The 18594-nt window shown below is 47.8% G+C and overlaps 1 protein-coding gene across 1 annotated transcript in view; it reads right to left on the bottom strand.

The window, feature by feature from the left end:
- KAT2B (lysine acetyltransferase 2B) overlaps nt 1-17975 on the bottom strand; it is a 103291-nt gene extending 85316 nt beyond the window's left edge. Inside the window, exon 1 of the mRNA XM_043595506.1 lies at nt 17652-17975. Within this exon, the coding sequence (XP_043451441.1) occupies nt 17652-17960 (309 nt within the window). The 5' untranslated portion in view covers nt 17961-17975. The remainder of the gene's footprint in view (nt 1-17651) is intronic.
- Nucleotides 17976-18594: the final 619 nt, after the last annotated feature.

Below are 18594 nucleotides of genomic sequence, written 5' to 3'. Positions count from 1 at the left end.
CAGGAACCCTTGTGCATTATTGGTGGAAAGGAAAATCAGTGCAGCCACTATGAAAAACAGTATAACAGTTCCCCAAAATATTAAAAATAGAATTACCATATGATCTAGCAATTTTAAAGAATTGAAAGCAGGAACTTAAAGAAATATTTGTACACCCAAGTTCACAAAAACATTCTTTATAGATGGTAAATTTTATGCAAGATGTATTTTACCACAACTTAATTAAGTTCAACATAAATTTACCACATGGCCCAACAAACCTATTCCAAAGTATCTGCCCAAGAGAAATGAAAACATGTATCCACACAAAGATTTGCACACAGATGTCCACAGCAACATTATTCATATTAATTAGCCAAAAGGCAGAATGAATCCAAATATCCATCACTGGTGAATACATAAACAAAATATGGCATATCCACACAGTGGAATATTATTTGGCATTAAAAAAAGACTGAGATGCATATATATATATATGCTACATGAATGAACCTCAAAAACGTTATGCTAAGAAGCCAGACACATACTATATAATCCTATTTATATGAATGTCCAGAAAAGGCAAATTTATAGATCTAGAAAGCTGATTAGTCTGGGGGCACCAGTGTGGCTCTATAGGTTGAGTCCAACTCTAGATTTGAGCTCAGGTCATGATCCCAAGGTCATGAGACCGAGCCCCATGTTGGGCTCTGCGCTGAGCAGGAAGCCTGTTTAAGATTCTCTCCCTCCCTCTGCCCCTCTCTTGCTCCTGCACCCTCTCTCATAAGGAAGGAAGGAAGGAAGGAAGGAAGGAAGGAAGGAAGGAAGGAAGGAAGGATGGATGGATATAAATAGATATAGTCTGAGGCTGGAGTGCAAACGGGGTTGTCTGCAAATAGACACAAGGATCTTTCTGGGGAGATGGAAATCTAAAACTCAATTTCCTAAAAGTCATTGAATTGTGCACTTAAAACCAGAGACTTTAGGGCATCCAATTATATCCCACTGAAGTTGTTTTTCTGAAAAGGCAAGAACTGCTAATAACTAATTATCACTTCAAATACAGGTCTTCTGGAAAGTTGCACCAAACTGTGTCCCAAAACTGAAGCACGTTTTCTCCTCACAAATTAAAGAAGCTTAATAAGCTACATTTGGGAAAAAAAACAAAAGACAAACCAGAAAATGGGGGTCTCCATCTCTGTCCTTCTCCGATCTAAAAAAGCAAAAGAAGTTAGTCATCTAGGTGGCCACACCTCTACTGTCAGAATCTGTCAGCAAAAGAGAAACAGCAAAGGATGGGAATACGTCTTTAAGTAGGTTGTCCTGTTTTTAAAATGAATGGAGACTTTGAAACAATTAAAACTTGCTAATAATAAAGCCGCATTGCTGGTGCTTCTTTTGGGCTACCCTCATCCAACACTCTTGACTTGCTGACATCCAACTTTCTGGCATGTTCACAGCTTCATTCGAGCCTGACAGGAATCCAAATGGATTTCTGTACAGTGAACCGAGTTCCCCTCCTTGAACTGTGGTATAAACAACACGGTGCAGTCTTGGCCGGGGAGGGGGGGGGACTGACACGTTCTGGATCTGGAGACAAGGAAAGGTAGTGAAAGCCAGGATGGAGGAGGACAGGTGAGAGGGCTAATATTTTCATGTGCCTCCATCGTGAGCTGCCTGGATTCTCCTCTCAACGGTGTGCATGTGTGACTGTGAAAAAAAATCTCTTAATCCTGTTTTAAAAAACAACACCTGGAATCTCTGTAAGAGGTAGTGATCCCAATGAATTTGGAGGTGAACTGCTTTGGGGGCAATGTGGATAATGCTCTCGTGATTTCAAGCAGTGCTTCCCAAACTGTAATCTGCTCAGGAATCACCTAGGAAATCTCATTAAAATGCAGATTCATTCAGTAAACCTAGGGTGGGGACCTAAAATGCTGCATTCCTAGAAAGTTCCCAAGTGAGGACCACCCTTAGAGTATCAAAGACTTGAAAGGACAAAGAGGTCTGATGCATGTATTAATACCTTCCTCTTTTCCCGGGATTAACTTCAGCTTCTCATACACAATTAAAGTGTAAATAGCTAGGTAATCCTTTAGGGGACACAGACTCTTTCTCTCTCCACTGTGAAAGTCTTTCCAGCTCACACAGATGTACATGGAAGGCCAGCAGGCACCATAAAGCTATGACTTAAAACTGGGATTTAAAAAATCTGGGTGCTTTCTTTAAGATTTTAAGTAATCTCTACACCCAATGTGGGGCTCAAACTCACAACCCCAAGGTCAAGAGTCACATGCTCCACCAACTGAGTCAGACAGGTGCCCCCCAAATCTGGGTACTTTGGGCACAAGTGAAAAGAAGGTGGTAGTGGGGGGGGGGGGGGGGGGGAGACTTCCCTCAGAAGACAAATTTTCCCAAAATTCAAAGTAAAAACAGACGTAGAAGGGGAGAAAAGATAACCAGTGTGGCAATCCAGGGAGAAATATCTCTGAAGACCTTAATGAAGAGTGCCATTTGGGTCTGGAAAGTCACAAGGACACAGAGCAAATACTGAAGAGTAGTCAAGGATACACAAGGAGAATGGAAAATATATCATGAGGAAATGACCTAGGTATAAACACCCTAGTCAGACGCTCCTCTTCCAAGCTCTCAAGATTGCTCCAACATCAACAGAAAACCTTCGTGACCTTGCCATCTGGAAGAAGTCCTATGCCTGGGCTGGAGCTCAATCAGGAACTGCCTGCCCTCTTTATGCTAAATAATCAGGTCTGCCGGAATCAAAGGCTCACACCCTCAGGCATTATCTCAAAAGGTACTAAATGACTCCAGTGCTACCAAATTGCCTAGGGATGGGCCAGACTCTTCATCACATCTGAGGCATGTCTCCAGGACCAACCCAAACACACATCACCCATGGAAGGGCCTCAAGAGGTCCTGAATGACACCAAGGCCAAGAAACTGGTGCCCCAGAACCCTAAATCCCAAACAATCACTGAGATTTTTTTTTTTTAATGTTTGTTTGTTTATTAAGAGAGAGAGAGAGAGTGTGTGTGTGTAAGCAGGAGAGGGGCAGAGGGGAGGCGGGGTGGGTGGGGAAGAATCCCAAGCAGGCTCCACGCTGTTGGTGCAGAACCAGACGTGGAACTTGATCTCACAACCATGAGATCATGACCCAAGCCATGATTAAGAGTCAGACACTGGGGCGCCTGGATGGCTCGGTCGGTTGGGGGGCCAACTTCGGCTCAGGTCATGATCTTATGGCTGGTGAGTTCGAGCCTCATGTCAGGCTCTGAGCTATCAGCTCAGAGCCTGGAGCCTGTTTCAGATTCTGTGTCTCCCTCTCTCTCTACCCCTGCCCTGCTCGCACTCTGTTTCTCTGTCTCAAAGGCAAATAAACGTTAAAAAAAATTTTTTTAAAAAGTTAGACACTTAACCGACTGAGCCACCCAGGCACCTCTGGAACCTCTTTTAACATACACAGGACCAATCTCAGACTTTATTGGTGACCTTACCAAAGCGACAACTCAGTCTTCCACACAGTGGAAAGACTTGTCAAACTGTTTGGCTGACACTGAGCAGGCCAGACAACCAGCTGACAGATAGAATTTGTCATTCTTCAGCCTGCTGTTCTGGCACCAAGTCAGCCGGGATGAGCAAAACCAACAGTGCCATACATAAACACTGCTCCTTGGACAGCTCACGTTCTCATGGTATCCGTCGTTATCTGGGCCGATGACTCACACATCCACATAACCAGCCGAACCTGCAAAGCAGAACTTCCAGCCTGCATTCCCAACTGCCCACACCTGGCATCTCTGCCCGGTGAGCTTTACATTAGGCTTGGCCTCAACCCCAACAACCCTCTTCAACTAGCCTATTCCCTCCAGTGGCATTGCCTTTCCTTAGGACATCTGCATTCAGTGCCTTCACCCAAGGCCGTCTGATTCTTCTTTCCAAGTCTCTCCCAGATTTGCACCTTCTCCATTCTCATGGGCAGGGCCCCGGGTCAAGGTTTTAATAGCCAGTTAGAAGGAATAGCTTTCTTCTCACTTTCAGTATATCCCCACTCCTCCTCCATCTAACAAGCACCGGACACATCAGCCTACTCTCAAATGCCATCTGGGGCACCTGGGGGGCTCAGTCAGTTAAGCATCTGACTCTTGATTTTGGCTCAGGTCATGATCTCATGGTTCCTGAGATGGAGCCCTGAGTCGGGCTCTCTGCTGACGGTGCAAAGCCTGCCTGGGATTCTCTCTCACTCCCTCTCTCTCTACCCCTCCCCCACTTGAGCATGTGTGTCTCTCTCTCAAAATAAACAAACTTAAAAAAAATAAATAAAATGCCATCTAATTGGGGCACCTGAGTAGCTCAGTCGGTTGAGTGTCCAACACTTGATTTCGACTCAGGTCATGATCCCAGAATCGTGGGATTGAGCCTGATACCAGGCTCCATGCTGAGTGTGTAGCCTGCTTAAGATTCTCTCTCCCTCTCCCTCTGCCCCTCCCCTGCTCATGCTCTCTCAAAAGAACATAACATAAAATGCCATCTAACAACATCGAGCACTTCTGCCTGATACTTTCCAAGACAATTTTCGCCTACATCATCTTATTTTCCTCTCCCTCTAACCCCACAGGACAAGTAATTCAATGCTTACAGAAGGGGTGTGGCTTGCCTGAGCTACCCCAGCTGGCAAAGGAGCAGGGAGCCAAAACCAAAACCTAGAGCTTTTCGCTGGCACTCTAAAATATCTCGGGTCTCCTCCTTCTTAAAGTGCAAAGACTTACTTTTATTTAATGAGTTCAGTCCAAAATTTTCTACCTGAAACTCAAGACTTTCTATCAACTGATTTCTTCTTCACCCAAAGAGAGGATCCTATTTCCCACTATTTCTGTGTACTTGTTTTTCCTTTTCCTCCAATTTGGCCGACCTCTTTAAGATCAGTAGTTATTATTTAGCTCTGCTTTTAACTGTAACAGTAACTACCATTTTTTTGAGCAAGTAGAATATTCCAGATACTAAAGCAAACTGCTAAGTGGATTACCTCATTTTACTATCAAGACAACACTTGACTACTAAAAGACTCACCTGACTAAACACATCCAGAAAAAGGACTCTTCTCCTCCACTCCAAACCTGCCTCTCTCATAGTCTTGCCCAGGCTGGTAAATGGAGCTACCATCCTTTCCATTGCTCAGGCTAAAAGCCTAGACATCAAGTTCATTTCTGTCTCCTCCTCACCACCATCCCCCAACAAATCAAGTCCCGCTGCCTCTGAATTCATAGTATTGCTCAGGATGTCTACTCCTACCCCCTCCACTGCCATCCCCCGTCATAAGCCACCATCCCACTTATACCTAACCCTGCAGCAACTTCAACTGGTCCTCTTTTCTTCCTCTTGCACACTTTATTTTTCCCAAAACAGCCCAAGGAGATGCTTTAAAATGAAAATCTTATCTGAATCCATCTGAAACAACCCATCAACAGGTAAATGAATACGCAAACTGGTTCATCCATACAGTCGAGTACCTCTCAGCAATAAAAAGAAATTAATCACTGATAACATGCAACATAGATGAATCTCAAAAAAACTACACTGAACGAAGAACAGGATATACTGTGTGGCTTCATTTATATGAAATTCTGGAACATTAAAACTAATATATCATGATACAAAGTAGATCAGTGGTTGCTTCTGATAGTGAGGAATTTGAATGGCAAGGAGAAGGGAACTTCCTAGGGTGATTAAAATGTTCTGGGGGCGCCTGGGTAGTTCAGGCAGTTGAGCATCCAACTTCGGCTCAGGTCATGATCTCACTGTTCATGAGTTTGAGCCCCATGTCGGGCTCTGTGCTGACAGCTCAGAGCCTGGAGCCTGCTTCTGATTCTGTGTCTCCCCCTCTCTCTGCCCCTCTCCTGCTCATGCTCTGTCTCTGTCTCAAAAATAAATAAAAACATTAAAAAAAAACTAAAAAAAAAATGTTCTGGGTCTTGATATGCATTTGTTGAAAGTATCAGAAATGGAAATGGGGAGCACCTGGGTGGCTCAGTCAGTTAAGCATCTGACTTGGGCTCAGGTCATGATCTCATGGTTCAGGAGTTCGAGTCCTTCCTCAGGTGAGCTGGAGCCCTGTTTCAGGTGAACATGCTTTTCTCCCTCTCTGCTCCTCTCTCACCTGTGCTCTCTTGAAAGACAAGAAAGAAAGAAAGAAAGAAAGAAAGAAAGAAAGAAAGAAAGAAAGAAAGAAAGAAAGAAAGAAAGAAAGAAAGAAAGAAAGAAAGGAAGGAAGGAAGGAAGGAAGGAAGGAAGGAAGGAAGGAAGGAAGGAAGGAAGGAAGGAAGGAAGGAAAGAAGGAAGAGCAAGCAAGCTAGATCATTTTTTAAAAAAGAAGCGGAAATCAGATCATTTCACTGTGTGAAAATTAAATGCACTTGGCCATCTGGCCCCATCTACTTCTCCCACTTCATCTCCTACACTTGCCCCCTTGCTCCCCATCTACCCACAAGGGTCACCTGGCCACCCTTGAGCATACCAAGCCATTTCTCCCCCCAGAGTCTGTGCACTCCCCACCTGGCATCCTCTACACACACACACACACACACACACACACACACACACACACACATACTGTCCCCACCCCCAAGCTTCTTGTTATCATTCAGGCCCCAGACATTGTCCCATCCACTGAGAGACCTTCATGGGCACATGTTGGAAGGACTCCCCAGGCACTCTCATTTACTTCTCTGTTTTCATTCTCTGTGTGGCACTTACCACTTTCTGTTATTTTCTTGTTTACTGTCTGCTTCTGCTACCAGAAAGCAAGCTCTGCAAGAATAAAAACCCATCTGTCACTGTATCCCCAGCATCTAAATCAATGCCTGGCACACGATGTAACAGTTTGTTGAATGAATGGATAAAGTTGACAAAATCACACTCTCCATATTCAGCTATGCAATCTGAGGCTTGTAAAGGGTAAGTAATCTCCCCCTGCTCACACAGCGAGAAAGCAGTATTTCAGCATTCAAACCCAGGCAGTCTGCTGCCTAGGTGCACGTTCCAAACCACTCTGATGTCCTGCCCCCTTCACTTTTGCTTCTCTGCTGTTTTATATCGTTCACTCCACCTAGGCTGAGCCTCTCTCCTACACTTCCAGCTGCCCCCAGCTTATCATGGTTTTTCTCTGCACTGACTTCATGCTTGATTATTCACTTGAATTTTTCTTTCCCTCCATATCTGTCTCCCCAGCAAGATGTGAGGCTCCTTGTGGCTTTCACTTCCTTTGTCACTCACCGCCCACCAGGACAGAGCCTGGGCACAGGTACCTAACAATACTCATGGACGTGTCCCCCTGGAGGTGGGGTGAGTCAGGTAGTCCTATGGGTATGTGCAAATCCCGGGTTACATGACTCACTTTGCTATTTCAAAGTATGCTGACCTTGACTTCGTTGGCATTCTGCCATCCAGTTTCAACACCAGCTTGTTAGAGCTGATGCAAATTAGAGCTGCCACCATCAGTCACTATGATACTACTCAGGTCTCATCCCTGTACTTCTGGAATCTCCTGCATACCACAGAAGCCTCACAGAGGGCTGCACAGACCAAGAGCATGCAATGGATGGGGACTTTTTAGGAGGGCATAGAACTAATGGAAGGATCCTCGTATGTCCCGCCTGAGGTGACTGAAGGGGTTACTCAAAGCCTCCTCCTAAGGTTAGGTGATGTATCACTCCAAATGGATCATTAAAGATATTATTCACACTTGATGCAAAATAAATGTATTCACCTCCTGATTTAAAAAGTAATAAACCCTGTGTCTGTGCTTCTGGTACAAACAGAAGAACAAATTAAAGAAAGCCGACTGTAGCCTTTAGTCTAAGTAGGCAGCAAAGCAACAAAAATATAAACAGTAGTTAGAACACATGCCTTTGGGGGTGCCTGGGTGGCTCAGTCAGTTAACCATCTAACATCGGTTCAGGTCACGATCTCACAGTTCCTGGGTTCAAGCCCCGCGTGGGGCTCTGTGCTGAGCACTCGGAGCCTGGAGCCTGGTTTAGATTCTGTGTCTCCCTCTCTCTCTGCCTCTCTCCCCCACAAAAAATAAATAAACATTAAAAAAGAAAACATGCCTTTGTAGGTGATTTTTTTTTCGTTCACTAACACAGTATAGACTTTTAGAATATGTGGTAGGGCCTTTTTCTCACTTCATAGGTTTTAACTCGCTGGTTTCACGATACTCACAACACACTTTTGAGAACTGATTTGTAACTTGCAGAAGAGGAGACGGTGGTCAAAGAAGTTCACATCATCCTCTCAGAAAAGGACTCACGGTGGGTGTGACTCTCCCTGCTCGTCTTACAGCAGAAGCCCAGGCCATCTGACAAGTACTGCCTATGTCATCAGGTCTAACTGTAAGCTCACCAGGGACCACACTTAGCAACAGAGTCAGAAGATGCTGTTCCAGCCCCAGCCCGGCAACCACACAGCTTCGTGCGAGTTGCTAAACCTCTCTGAGCTTCAGCTGCCTTGTCTCCACACACAATCTCCCCTCTTCCAGTCTCATGAGGCCTGTGAATATGAAATTCGCTGTGAACACAAAATTACCCATTCAGTTAACAAATATGTATTAAGCACCTACTATGTGCAAGGCATAGTCAGTGGAACTGGAATACAAAGTGAACCAAAGTCCCTGCCTCATGGAACTTCTATTGTCACAAAGTAAACAATATGTATTTCCAAGTGTTGAAAAATGAGGAAAAGGAAAGCAAAACAGGTAACCTTACAGAGTGATGGGGTGCTGCTGTATTTGGCGGAGGGTGGGGGGGTGGGGGTGGTCAGGAAGGCTTCTCTGAAAAGTTGGCATTTGAATAACAAACCAGAATGAGGTTTGACAACAAGCCACACCAATACCTGGAGAAGAAAAGTGTGCAATGCAAGGGGTATCAGCATGCGTAACTGAATTCCAGAGATGAAAGCAATTCAATATTATAAAGATTCAATTCTATTTCAATTGTGATGAAAAGTGATGAATTGTCATAAGGAATTTAGATGGGAGCTACCTAAGCAGAAATCTAAAGCAGCCCATGGAAATAAATGTAGAATAAACAAACAGCATTAGTTATAACACCCCCATGTACATGTGCACACAAGTAAAAACGTAAAAAATTCTGTTGTGTTAAATACATCAATTACAGGGGCGCCTGGGTGGCTCAGTTGGTTGAGTGTCCGACTTCGGCTCAGCTCATGATCTCACAGTTGGTGAGTTCGAGCCCCACGTCGGGCTCTGTGCTGACAGCTTAGGGCCTGGAGCCTGCTTTGGATTCTGTGTCTCCCTCTTTCTCTGGTCCTCCCCTGTTCACATTCTGTCTTTCTCTCAAAAATAAATAAAGATTAAAAAATAATTAAATACATCAATTACAGAAAACATTACTTTATAAGTGGATAGTCCGTATGATTCCATGAAATAATAAGCTTGCATATTTCATGTGAGTTTTCAAGGATGAGTTGCTATGCCAAAACTGTGTGGGGCTACAGAGTGAGTAATCAGCGTTCCTCACTACACTCTTAGAGAGAAGGGGGCCTTTAGTGGTCTTAGCACACACTTCCAGTATGAAGGAAAATGATCTCTTTCCTGCATTTCCATCCCCTTGGCCAATAACACAACAGGGGTGTCAATGCCTACTGGAGCTTTATGTGCTGGGTTCTGGCCAGCCTTCTAGAAACCCTGCCACAGCTCCCACCATGGTTCTGCGTGGCTTGCAGGATACAACGTACAACTCTAGATATCTTTCAGAACCAAGGATGGGTGACAGCAAGACTTCCCATGGGTATTTACCAGTAAGGACTCACCACTACAGATTCCAGAGGAGAAGGAAGTATGCAGGCTGGCCGTTCAGCAGCTGCGACATCACAGGCCCCCAGCACCCACCTCCCCAGCATTCTGTTCCTCCTTCATCCCAATGCTTATCTACAGCCCTCCTTGGGTTTTTTTGTTTGTTTGTTTTGTTTGTTTATTTATTTTGAGAGAGAGAGAGAGAGCGCGCATGTGTGTGAGGATGGAGGAGGGGGCAAAGAAAGAGGGGAGAGAGACAGGGAGAGAGGGAGAGAGGGAGAGAGAGAGAGAATCCCGAGGAGGCTCTGGCAGCCCAGTCAGTACAGAGCCTAACGCAGGGCTCGATCCCCCAAACCCTGGGATGGTGATCCGAGCTGAAATCAAGAGTCAAACGCTTAACTGACTGAGCCACCCAGGCGCCCTCCTCCTTGGTTACTTGTCCCCATTTCTGCCCTCATGCGTTCTTCCCTATATGCCAAGAACTTTCACATATGCTAAATTCTGGAATATCAAATTCCCATCTTTTGAAGATTTAATTAAAATTCATTTTATGAAGTTGTCCACATCCAATGACTTCCATCCTGAAAATGGCTGACAATTTTTAAACTTATTTTTAGGTTAAAAACATGTGTCTTGGGGCACCTGGGTGGCTCATTCAGTTAAGTGTCCAACTCTTGATTTTGGCTCAGGTCATGATCTCGTGGTTCATGGGTTTGAGCCTCACATCAGGCTCTGCACTGATCGGGATTCTCCCTCTCTGCCTCTCCTCCTCTCTCTCTCTCAAAATAAATAAATAAACTTAAATAATAATAATAAATAAAAATGTCTTTACAAACTACTCCTATATGCAACAACATGGATACAGCTCCCAGACATCCTGTGAGTGACAAAAGCCAGATGCAAAAGAATTCATACCATGTGATTCCATTTATGTCAAGTTTAAGAAAAGCAAAAGTAATCTCTAGTAATAAAAGTCAGAATAAGGGTGAGCAGAGGTGGGGAGGAGGCACCAGGGGGCCCTCAGAAGTGCTGGCAATGCTCTCCAGCTTTATCTGGATGGCAGCTGCATGGCTGTGTGCCTACACACAAATTCATCAAGCTGTATGCTTACGATATGAGCACTTTACTGTCTGCATAATAAAAGTAAAAGGTAAAAAAAATGACTTCCTTCTGAATTGTACTGAAACACTGCTGTGTGTGCAATCCTCTGTGGAGCTATTTGGGGACGTCTAAATGTCCCGGACAGTCCGTTCCTTACCTCTCTGACACATCTGGAACCTTCTACAGCCTGAGTAGGTATCACTTTCATCTTCCTTCAACAAGGAATTGTAATGGGCCAGCACAGTGACCATTCTTGACTGTTAGCTTTAAAACAATCAAGGGCATGCATCGGTCTGCCCTAGGCCAGTAATAAAGAACACTTTATTTTGTTTGCTTTATGGCAAACAATGAACTAGAAAAGCCTTTGAACATACTCTCAATAGGAGTAACAATAAATGTCAAATGAGAGCAATCGAACGCCTAAAACGAAATCCTCTCTGTAAACCACTGAGATTCAGAACACCATCCCCTCCACCCCACAAGAAAGTCTGGAAAGAGGACGCAAAATCTCTTTTGCGCTGGAAAGAAAATCTACGTGGGCCGGCTCTTCCCTGAGCAACCGCCGCTGCTCCCAAGAAGCTGTTTAACCTCTTTGGGTCTCAGTTCTCCGCGAGTAAAATGACCTTCCTTACCTTCCTCTTGCCCCAGGCAGAAGAATCAAATGACACGAGGCATAACACTTTGGCAAAACACTATCAACACAACTGCTGATACCAAGGGAAAGTTTCCAAAAGTAAAATAAAATAGACGTAGGCGGAACGCCTGTATCCCAAGAACTTTCACATACGCTAAAACTATGTCATCCTCACGTCGATGAGGTGCCACCTTGACTCCCGCTTCCCCACTAGGGAAACTGAAACCCAAGACCCTGAAGTGGCTGCCCCATCGTGCCCGGCATGGAGGGTGAGGGAAGAGCATTCTCCACGTTTCCTCCAGGCAGCGAGCGAGCGCGCAGAATAGGAAGCACGCCCACGACTCTGCCACAGGTGCCTTTGTGTTGGAATCAGATTAGCAGCAGGAAACCATTAAGAGTAAGACACCACTGACAACTGTTCCTAAATAACTACCTTCCTCTCGCGGAGACAAACCAACTAAATCAGAGGCCACCGAGCCTTGGAAATCCAAGTTTTATTGGCACTGCACGGAGTATCCAGATCTTTCATCTGAGAAGCACATGTTCTGATTGTTCCGAGGGACCTCATGTGAAACCGTGTGTTTCCACCTGGACGTTCCCCACGACGGGTTAGACCTGTGGATGTAGCTGATAGAAACAGAATTAAATCCCGCCTATGTGGCCAGGTTTAAATCTGCTCAGTAGTTTAAAAACAAAAAACAAACAAACAAACAAAAAACAATACACCAGCACTGCATCACAAAATGCTATGTGTAAGCACATGCTTCCTGAAACAAAACGTTCTCTTTTGCCCTATAAACAACTTTCTCAGTTACATAAAACTGCAAATTGCAATCTGAAGGCTTTGCGGGCTTGAATTTCCATCTTCCCTGAAAGTTTATGAGGAAACAATTAAGTTTGGTCATCTTTCTCTAGGGCTTTTTATATTGTGCCTGCCAATTGAAATATTTTTCCTATGTGTGCCTGGCTCCATGACACCGCCTCTTAGAGAAGTTACCACATGTGAAATAATCATGTGCTATAGATGTAGACGTTATAGCTACACCCTTCCATGTTTTCTGTTTTGCTATCATAATTCTACTTATCCGTTGAGTCTCCAAAAGGATATTTCTAATTTGGTTTCTGTTTAACACAAAATATCACCTTAAAAAGGTGCCTGGGGGAAGAAACTTTTCAGGAAGACGGAAGGCTTTTAACACTGAACTGTAGTGACGGGAAAAAAAAAATGAACTGTAGTGATGGATACACAACTATATAACTTTACCCCAAAGCATCTGACTGCACACTTACAGCCCGTGAGTTTTGTGATCTATAAATTATAGTTCAATAAAGCTGTTTAGAAATATGCCCCATGATTCGCAGAGTGAGGTTTTTCAGGTTTCAAGTGCTATTCAAATTAACCTTAAAAGCATTAATGTTTCCTAGGCTGCAAATGTATTTACAGTATTATGGGTCAATATAATTTTCCTTTAGAACAGAGTTCCTCAGCTTTGGCCCTGTCATTTGGGGCCCGATAATTGTTGTGCAGGTCTGTCCTGTGCGGAGTGAGATGCTCAGTAACATCTCTGGCCTCTACTAACTAGCTGCCTGTAGCACTTCCTCCCTCACAGTAACAATGACCAAAAATGTCTTCAGACACCGCCAAGTATCCCCTGGGGGGCAAAATAGCTCCTAGGTAAGGGCCGCTGCTCTAGATGTTGCAGCTGAAAAAGAAATTTGCTCTTTGGGGGAGCGACTGACAGATACAAAAGCACTGGGGGCTCTCCACAACTTTAGGGCTTGTTCTAGGGCCCCAAGCACCAGTTCCTGGCCAATGCAGGACAATTTTTCTCTGCCTCTGCCCTCTGCATATTCTACAAGCAGTGTTACTTTTAGATTACAAACCATTATTTTTTAAGTGAGGCCTAATTTTACAGCCCGTGTCACTCTCCAAGTATGGCAGTCAGCCCAGAAATCAAAGCAACTGGGTTCTCCATAAATGCTTTGTGGCCACCGGGGCCGACAGACAACGCGGCCATTCCCATTAGCCAGCATTAATCCAACACTTTTAGGTTCTAGGAACTTTGGAAGTAATCAAGGCTCAGAGAAAAACCAAATGACTTATGGCCAGGATCACACAGAGGCAGAGCTGAGACTGGAGATACCTCTAAGCCCCACGTTCTTTCCTGACGTCCACGTTAACAGCCGATGCCCAAACTGAGCTGCAGGAGGGGCTTGGCAGGACCAGACACCCATCTGGATGCCTCAGACATATTAGCCCACTTTAAATCCTCCCTGTTATGCAAAGAGGTGGTATTATTATTCCTACTTTACAGACAAGGAAGTGGAGGCTTGTCCAAGGTCACACAGCTGGATATCCTGAAATCTGAACTCCAATTAGTCTGAACTCACAAGCACAGGCTCTTGGCCACTATACTGAATCCTCTCCTGAAAAAGTGACCTATTTCATTAGGAAGAGTCAGTGGGATATTTTTTTCTTTCCTTTTTTTTTTTTTTTTTTTCTTTAGTAGATAAATAATACTTAAATTCAAGGAGATTTAGATTTGGGCTACTCATAGATTTACTTCAGTTTATTTTATAACACTAAAAACCCAGTCCTGCAAACACCTGTGAGATACCTAGAAATGTCCTACGTGAAAGAATCCCCTCTACCCCACCGTCAAGAAGCAGTCAGGCTAAAATTTCACTACTTTCATCCGTAAGAGCTAATCATTTCCTCTGTTTTCTCTTCTCTAATTCATTCATCCAGTCAGTAACCACATCAGTTAGAATCTATTCAGAGACAAACACATATCAAATAATCACACAATTAAATATTGTGATAAAAGCACTAGGAAGGAAAGGTATACACAAGGGGGTTCCAAACAATTTATAATGGGAAGGCTGGCCCAAGTGGGGGGGGGGGCGGAGGTAAAAGAAATACAAGGAATGTGAGATCTGCAAGAAGAGTTGGGAATTAATTTGAAAGTGAAGCTTTCAGTACCAGTAAACAGTGTGTACAAAGGCCCTGGGGTAGAAGGAAACCACGGGTGCAAGGCCCCGAAAAGGAGCCAGACTTAGCAGCGGTCAGGCCGTGCTGGGCTTCGTGGATCCCAGCAAAGAGAAATTAAAGGCCCCAAGTAGAGATATAATGTGGTCAGATCTACATTTTTAATGATCACACTCCCGTGTCACACAGGAGCAAAGAGATTCTCTGAAGCAACCTTTGCCAGAACATAGTTCAAAGAACTCTACCCTGGATCCTGCAAAACAAGTTTGTTTGTTTCTTCTTTTTTCTTCTCTCCAGGGTGTGGCATACCACCAGGGCTGTGAACTAGCTCCCTCCTCCTTCTGTTGCGTTTGTGAAGTTTAAAGGCCAGATCTTTTATCAGGTCTGGGACCTGGTTTTCTTTTAACAGCCCCCAGTAAACTATTCATCCCTTTCCAGGTCCCTCCTCCTTCTCTCACCTCTCTACTCCCTCCAACTTGCCAAGGGGCCATCAGTGACAAAAGGTAGAGGGGAATCCTTTTGGGGCTTTCTTATGTGAGGATAGAGACAAGCTGAGAAAGAACCACAGAACTGCTCTCTCACACTCCCCTCACACCCAACCAAGCACAGTTAAAAAAGAAAAAAGAAAGGCAAATCTGAAAGACTGTTACTCCCCTGGTGAAGATTCCTGGATTCCTGGGGCCACATACAATGCCCCCCAACCTGGTGGCCTCAGCCAATGCAGCGCAAGCTCCCGTTGGCCCAGCTCCAAGCTTTCACAAGTGCTTTCAGTTTCTCCTCTTCAAGAAGCTTCACATCACCCCACCCCGCACTGCCAAGAGTCCTTAGCACCCACTGACACTTCCTCCAGGAAGCCATTCCTACCCCACCCATGCCAGCCCATGAACTGCCCTCCTCTGAGTTCCAACAAAAAACTAAGAAAGCAATTTTTTTTTACTTCGCTGTGAATGGTTCACTGCACACCTCCCCCGCCTCCAACATATGCATACACGTGCATGTGCCCGTGCACACACACTCCCTCAGCAGCTCCAGAAGGACACATTCTGGGTACCACAGCCCCAGCATCGAGCACAAAGCCTGGCACCGAGCTGGGACCCCTCTAAGTATTTATCGAATGAATGAGCAAATAAAAATAGACACTTTCAGAGTCTCCCGGGAGCAGAAAAAAGAGGCCTTTAATGAGAAGCTTTCCCTTCCCCAAAGTTTGGTCGTGAATGAGAACATGAAACACTCAAATCACAAACTTTAGAAAAGCTGCTACATCTCACTCTTCAGAAGTTTGAAAGGATCAAAAATATCAATGCAGGGCACATAACCTATGCTCATGGTTTGGGGACCAAAACTTCTGGGAAGTTTTCGGGCGTTAAGGCAAGAGCAGGCAGCAGGGAGAGAAGGGATTCATGAAGTGAACACGGTAAAACGCCGGGACAGAACCGCTGAACTGACACTACGTGAACCCACGCTGGCTGCAGAACCTCAAGTCCACCAGGTAACTGACCTTGTTTTCGATTCCGGGCACAGATCTCGCTTCGCCTAATGCCCTTTGTAACCACCTCTTGGCCCTTCACCTTTCTTAGAAGCATACTCCCCTCTATCTTCTTTATAGTCCTTTCTAAATACCAACCATGTATTGACCTCAGAGGAAGACAGTTTGCCTTCTTGACTGAATCCAAAAGCGATTAATAATAAATCACCCAGGTCTGAATTGGGGCCTTGCTGCTTGGCGTGTGGCCACTGGACTAGCATCACATCATCTGAGAGTTTGTTAGAATCGCAGACATCTCCACCCTGATTCAGAATCAGCATTTTAACAGCTCCCCAGGTGATTCCTATGCACCTCAAAGTTTGAGAAGCACTAGGCTACATCCTACATTCACTCAACAAATACTTATTAAACCAATACACGGTACACAGTAGGCATTCAACATATACATGAGGATGGGAACGGTGTGGGAAAAGGGGTAGGCAGAGACCTTCCACTGCAGTTGAGAAACTCCAGTAAATACTAAAAACAGCATCGCTGTGGAGAGAGGTTCCAGCAGGATTAATAATCTTTACATCAAAATTCAGAAAGTGGCCCTTGCAGCTTGGCTGTGGGAATCTGGAATCTGGGAACTTGACCCTGTTTGCAGCAGGCGGGAGAGATACATGGGAGGTGTGAGTGTGTCTCTTCCCCGCCTCAGCCACAGGCCGCAGGAGCTGACAAGGCCAAGTCCCCGCCCCCCTCAGCTGTCACCCTGTCAAAACAAAGCCGCTGCTGACAGCGCAGGGCCAGCCTGCCCCGCGGCCTCGGGCAAGCCTCCCACCCCGGGAGCGCGGCGCCCACATCTGGATCTGCAGCTAAGGGGCAATAGGGTGCCGGGAGCTGGGATGGAGAGGGGATGGCAAGAAAGGCGTGTCCTCAACCTGAGCAGTGGTGCCCGCTGCGCCGGGCTGTCACCTTGCCAAATCCTGTTTACACCTCGAGCAGCTGGGACAGCGTTTTAACGAAACAAGTAATAATACAATAACGACGGGGCTGTCACCGCGCGCAGCAGCGCCTCCGCCCTCAGCCTAGGATGTTGGGAGCTCCCGGACCCTCGCCTCGGGCTGTGCCCACATCGCCATCCGGCGCGTTCCGCCCCTTCGATCTTCCAAAGCGCCGGAGTCCTGGAGCCTAATTCACTCTCACCCCTTCCACCCAGTTCCTCCCAACGGGGCACGGGGAGAAGACGGGAGAAGAGGGGGCTCTCAGACGCCCCGGGTGGGTGTCTCCTCGGCCCCGGGGCGCCCGCCACTTAGTAAGCGCTGCTCCCCTCTCTGGAAGGTGCCTCAGGCGAGCTCCTACAGAGCAACAAAGCCCCAGGGCAGCCCAGGAGCGCAGACGCAGAGGCAACTCCTTCCAAGGGGGAAGAATGAAAGGCTCCGGGTCTCGGCGATCCCCTCCGTCCAACCCAACAGGACTCTCGTCCGAGAAGAAGCTAATTGGGCGCGGGCGACAGCAGCACTTCCGCGGTGCAGCGGCCCCAGGCGGGAGGCGGGAGGCGGGAGACGGGGGCGGGAGGGGGAGGGGGCGAGGGTCCCGCGGGCTGGGCCCCGGCGCCCCCCCCCCCTTCGGCGGCCCGGGAGCGGCGAGGGAGTACCTTGCAGGCGGAGTACACTCCGAGTTTCTCCAGTTTCTTGGCCCGCGGGGCCGAGCGCAGTTGCGCCTTCTTCACGGCGATACGGGCCGAGCCGCCGCCTCCCGGTCCTTCGGCCGTGCCCGCCGCCGCCACTGCCGTCGCCGGTCCGCAGGCGCCCGAGCCCCCGGCGGCGGCGGCGGCGGCGCACGGGGAGCCCTGCGGCGGCGCGGGCGGCGGCGCGGGGGGCTGCGGGGGCAGCGCCCCGAGCCCGGCCCCTGCCCCGGCCCCTGCCCCGCCGCCGCCCGGCCCGGCCCCGCCAGCCTCGGACATGCCGCCCCGGAGCACGGCAGGAGGCGCCGAGTGTCAGGCGCCGCCGCCGTCGCCGCCGCCGCCAGGGTCTCCCTCTCGGGCTCTGGTCGCCGGGAGAGCGAGACCCTCCCCCCACGCCCTCCCGCCCCCTCCGCCCACCCCCCTCCCCGCCCCCGCCCTCCCCCGCGCGCGCCGCTCGCCGGGCTCGCTCCGGCCGCGGCCCGCGCGCTGATGGTGGCGGCGGCGGCGGCGGCGGCAGCTGCTCCCCCAGGAGGGAGGGGACTAGCGGCTCCGCCGCCGCCGCCGCCGCCGCCGCCGCTGCACACGCCCTCCCCCGGTCCTCCTCCCCGGGGCTCCGCTCCGCGCGCCGGCCGCGGACATGTTCCTGGGGCTGCGGGCTGCGGGCTGAGGGTGCGTGCCGACGGGTGCCGACCTCTCCGTGCCTGTCGGGCCCCGGCGGCCCCCCTCGGCCTCTTTCCCGCTGCCCGCGGGGTTTGCGCCCCCCACCCCCGCTGCTCGGCACCGAGCGCTCGCCCGCCAGGGGGCGAGGCCAAGCTCGGGGTGAGGATGAGGGAGGGGGTGAGGGTGGGGGTAGGGGGTTGGAGCGCAGGCACCTGCTGGCCTCCTCGGTCTCGGCGGCCTCCCCCCGCCCCCG

This window comes from Prionailurus bengalensis, chromosome C2, assembly GCF_016509475.1.
Source record: "Prionailurus bengalensis isolate Pbe53 chromosome C2, Fcat_Pben_1.1_paternal_pri, whole genome shotgun sequence".
Classification (NCBI taxonomy): Eukaryota; Metazoa; Chordata; class Mammalia; order Carnivora; family Felidae; genus Prionailurus; species Prionailurus bengalensis.
The sequence above is the reverse complement of the archived record's forward strand: the minus strand, read 5'-3'. Positions and strand labels throughout refer to the sequence as shown.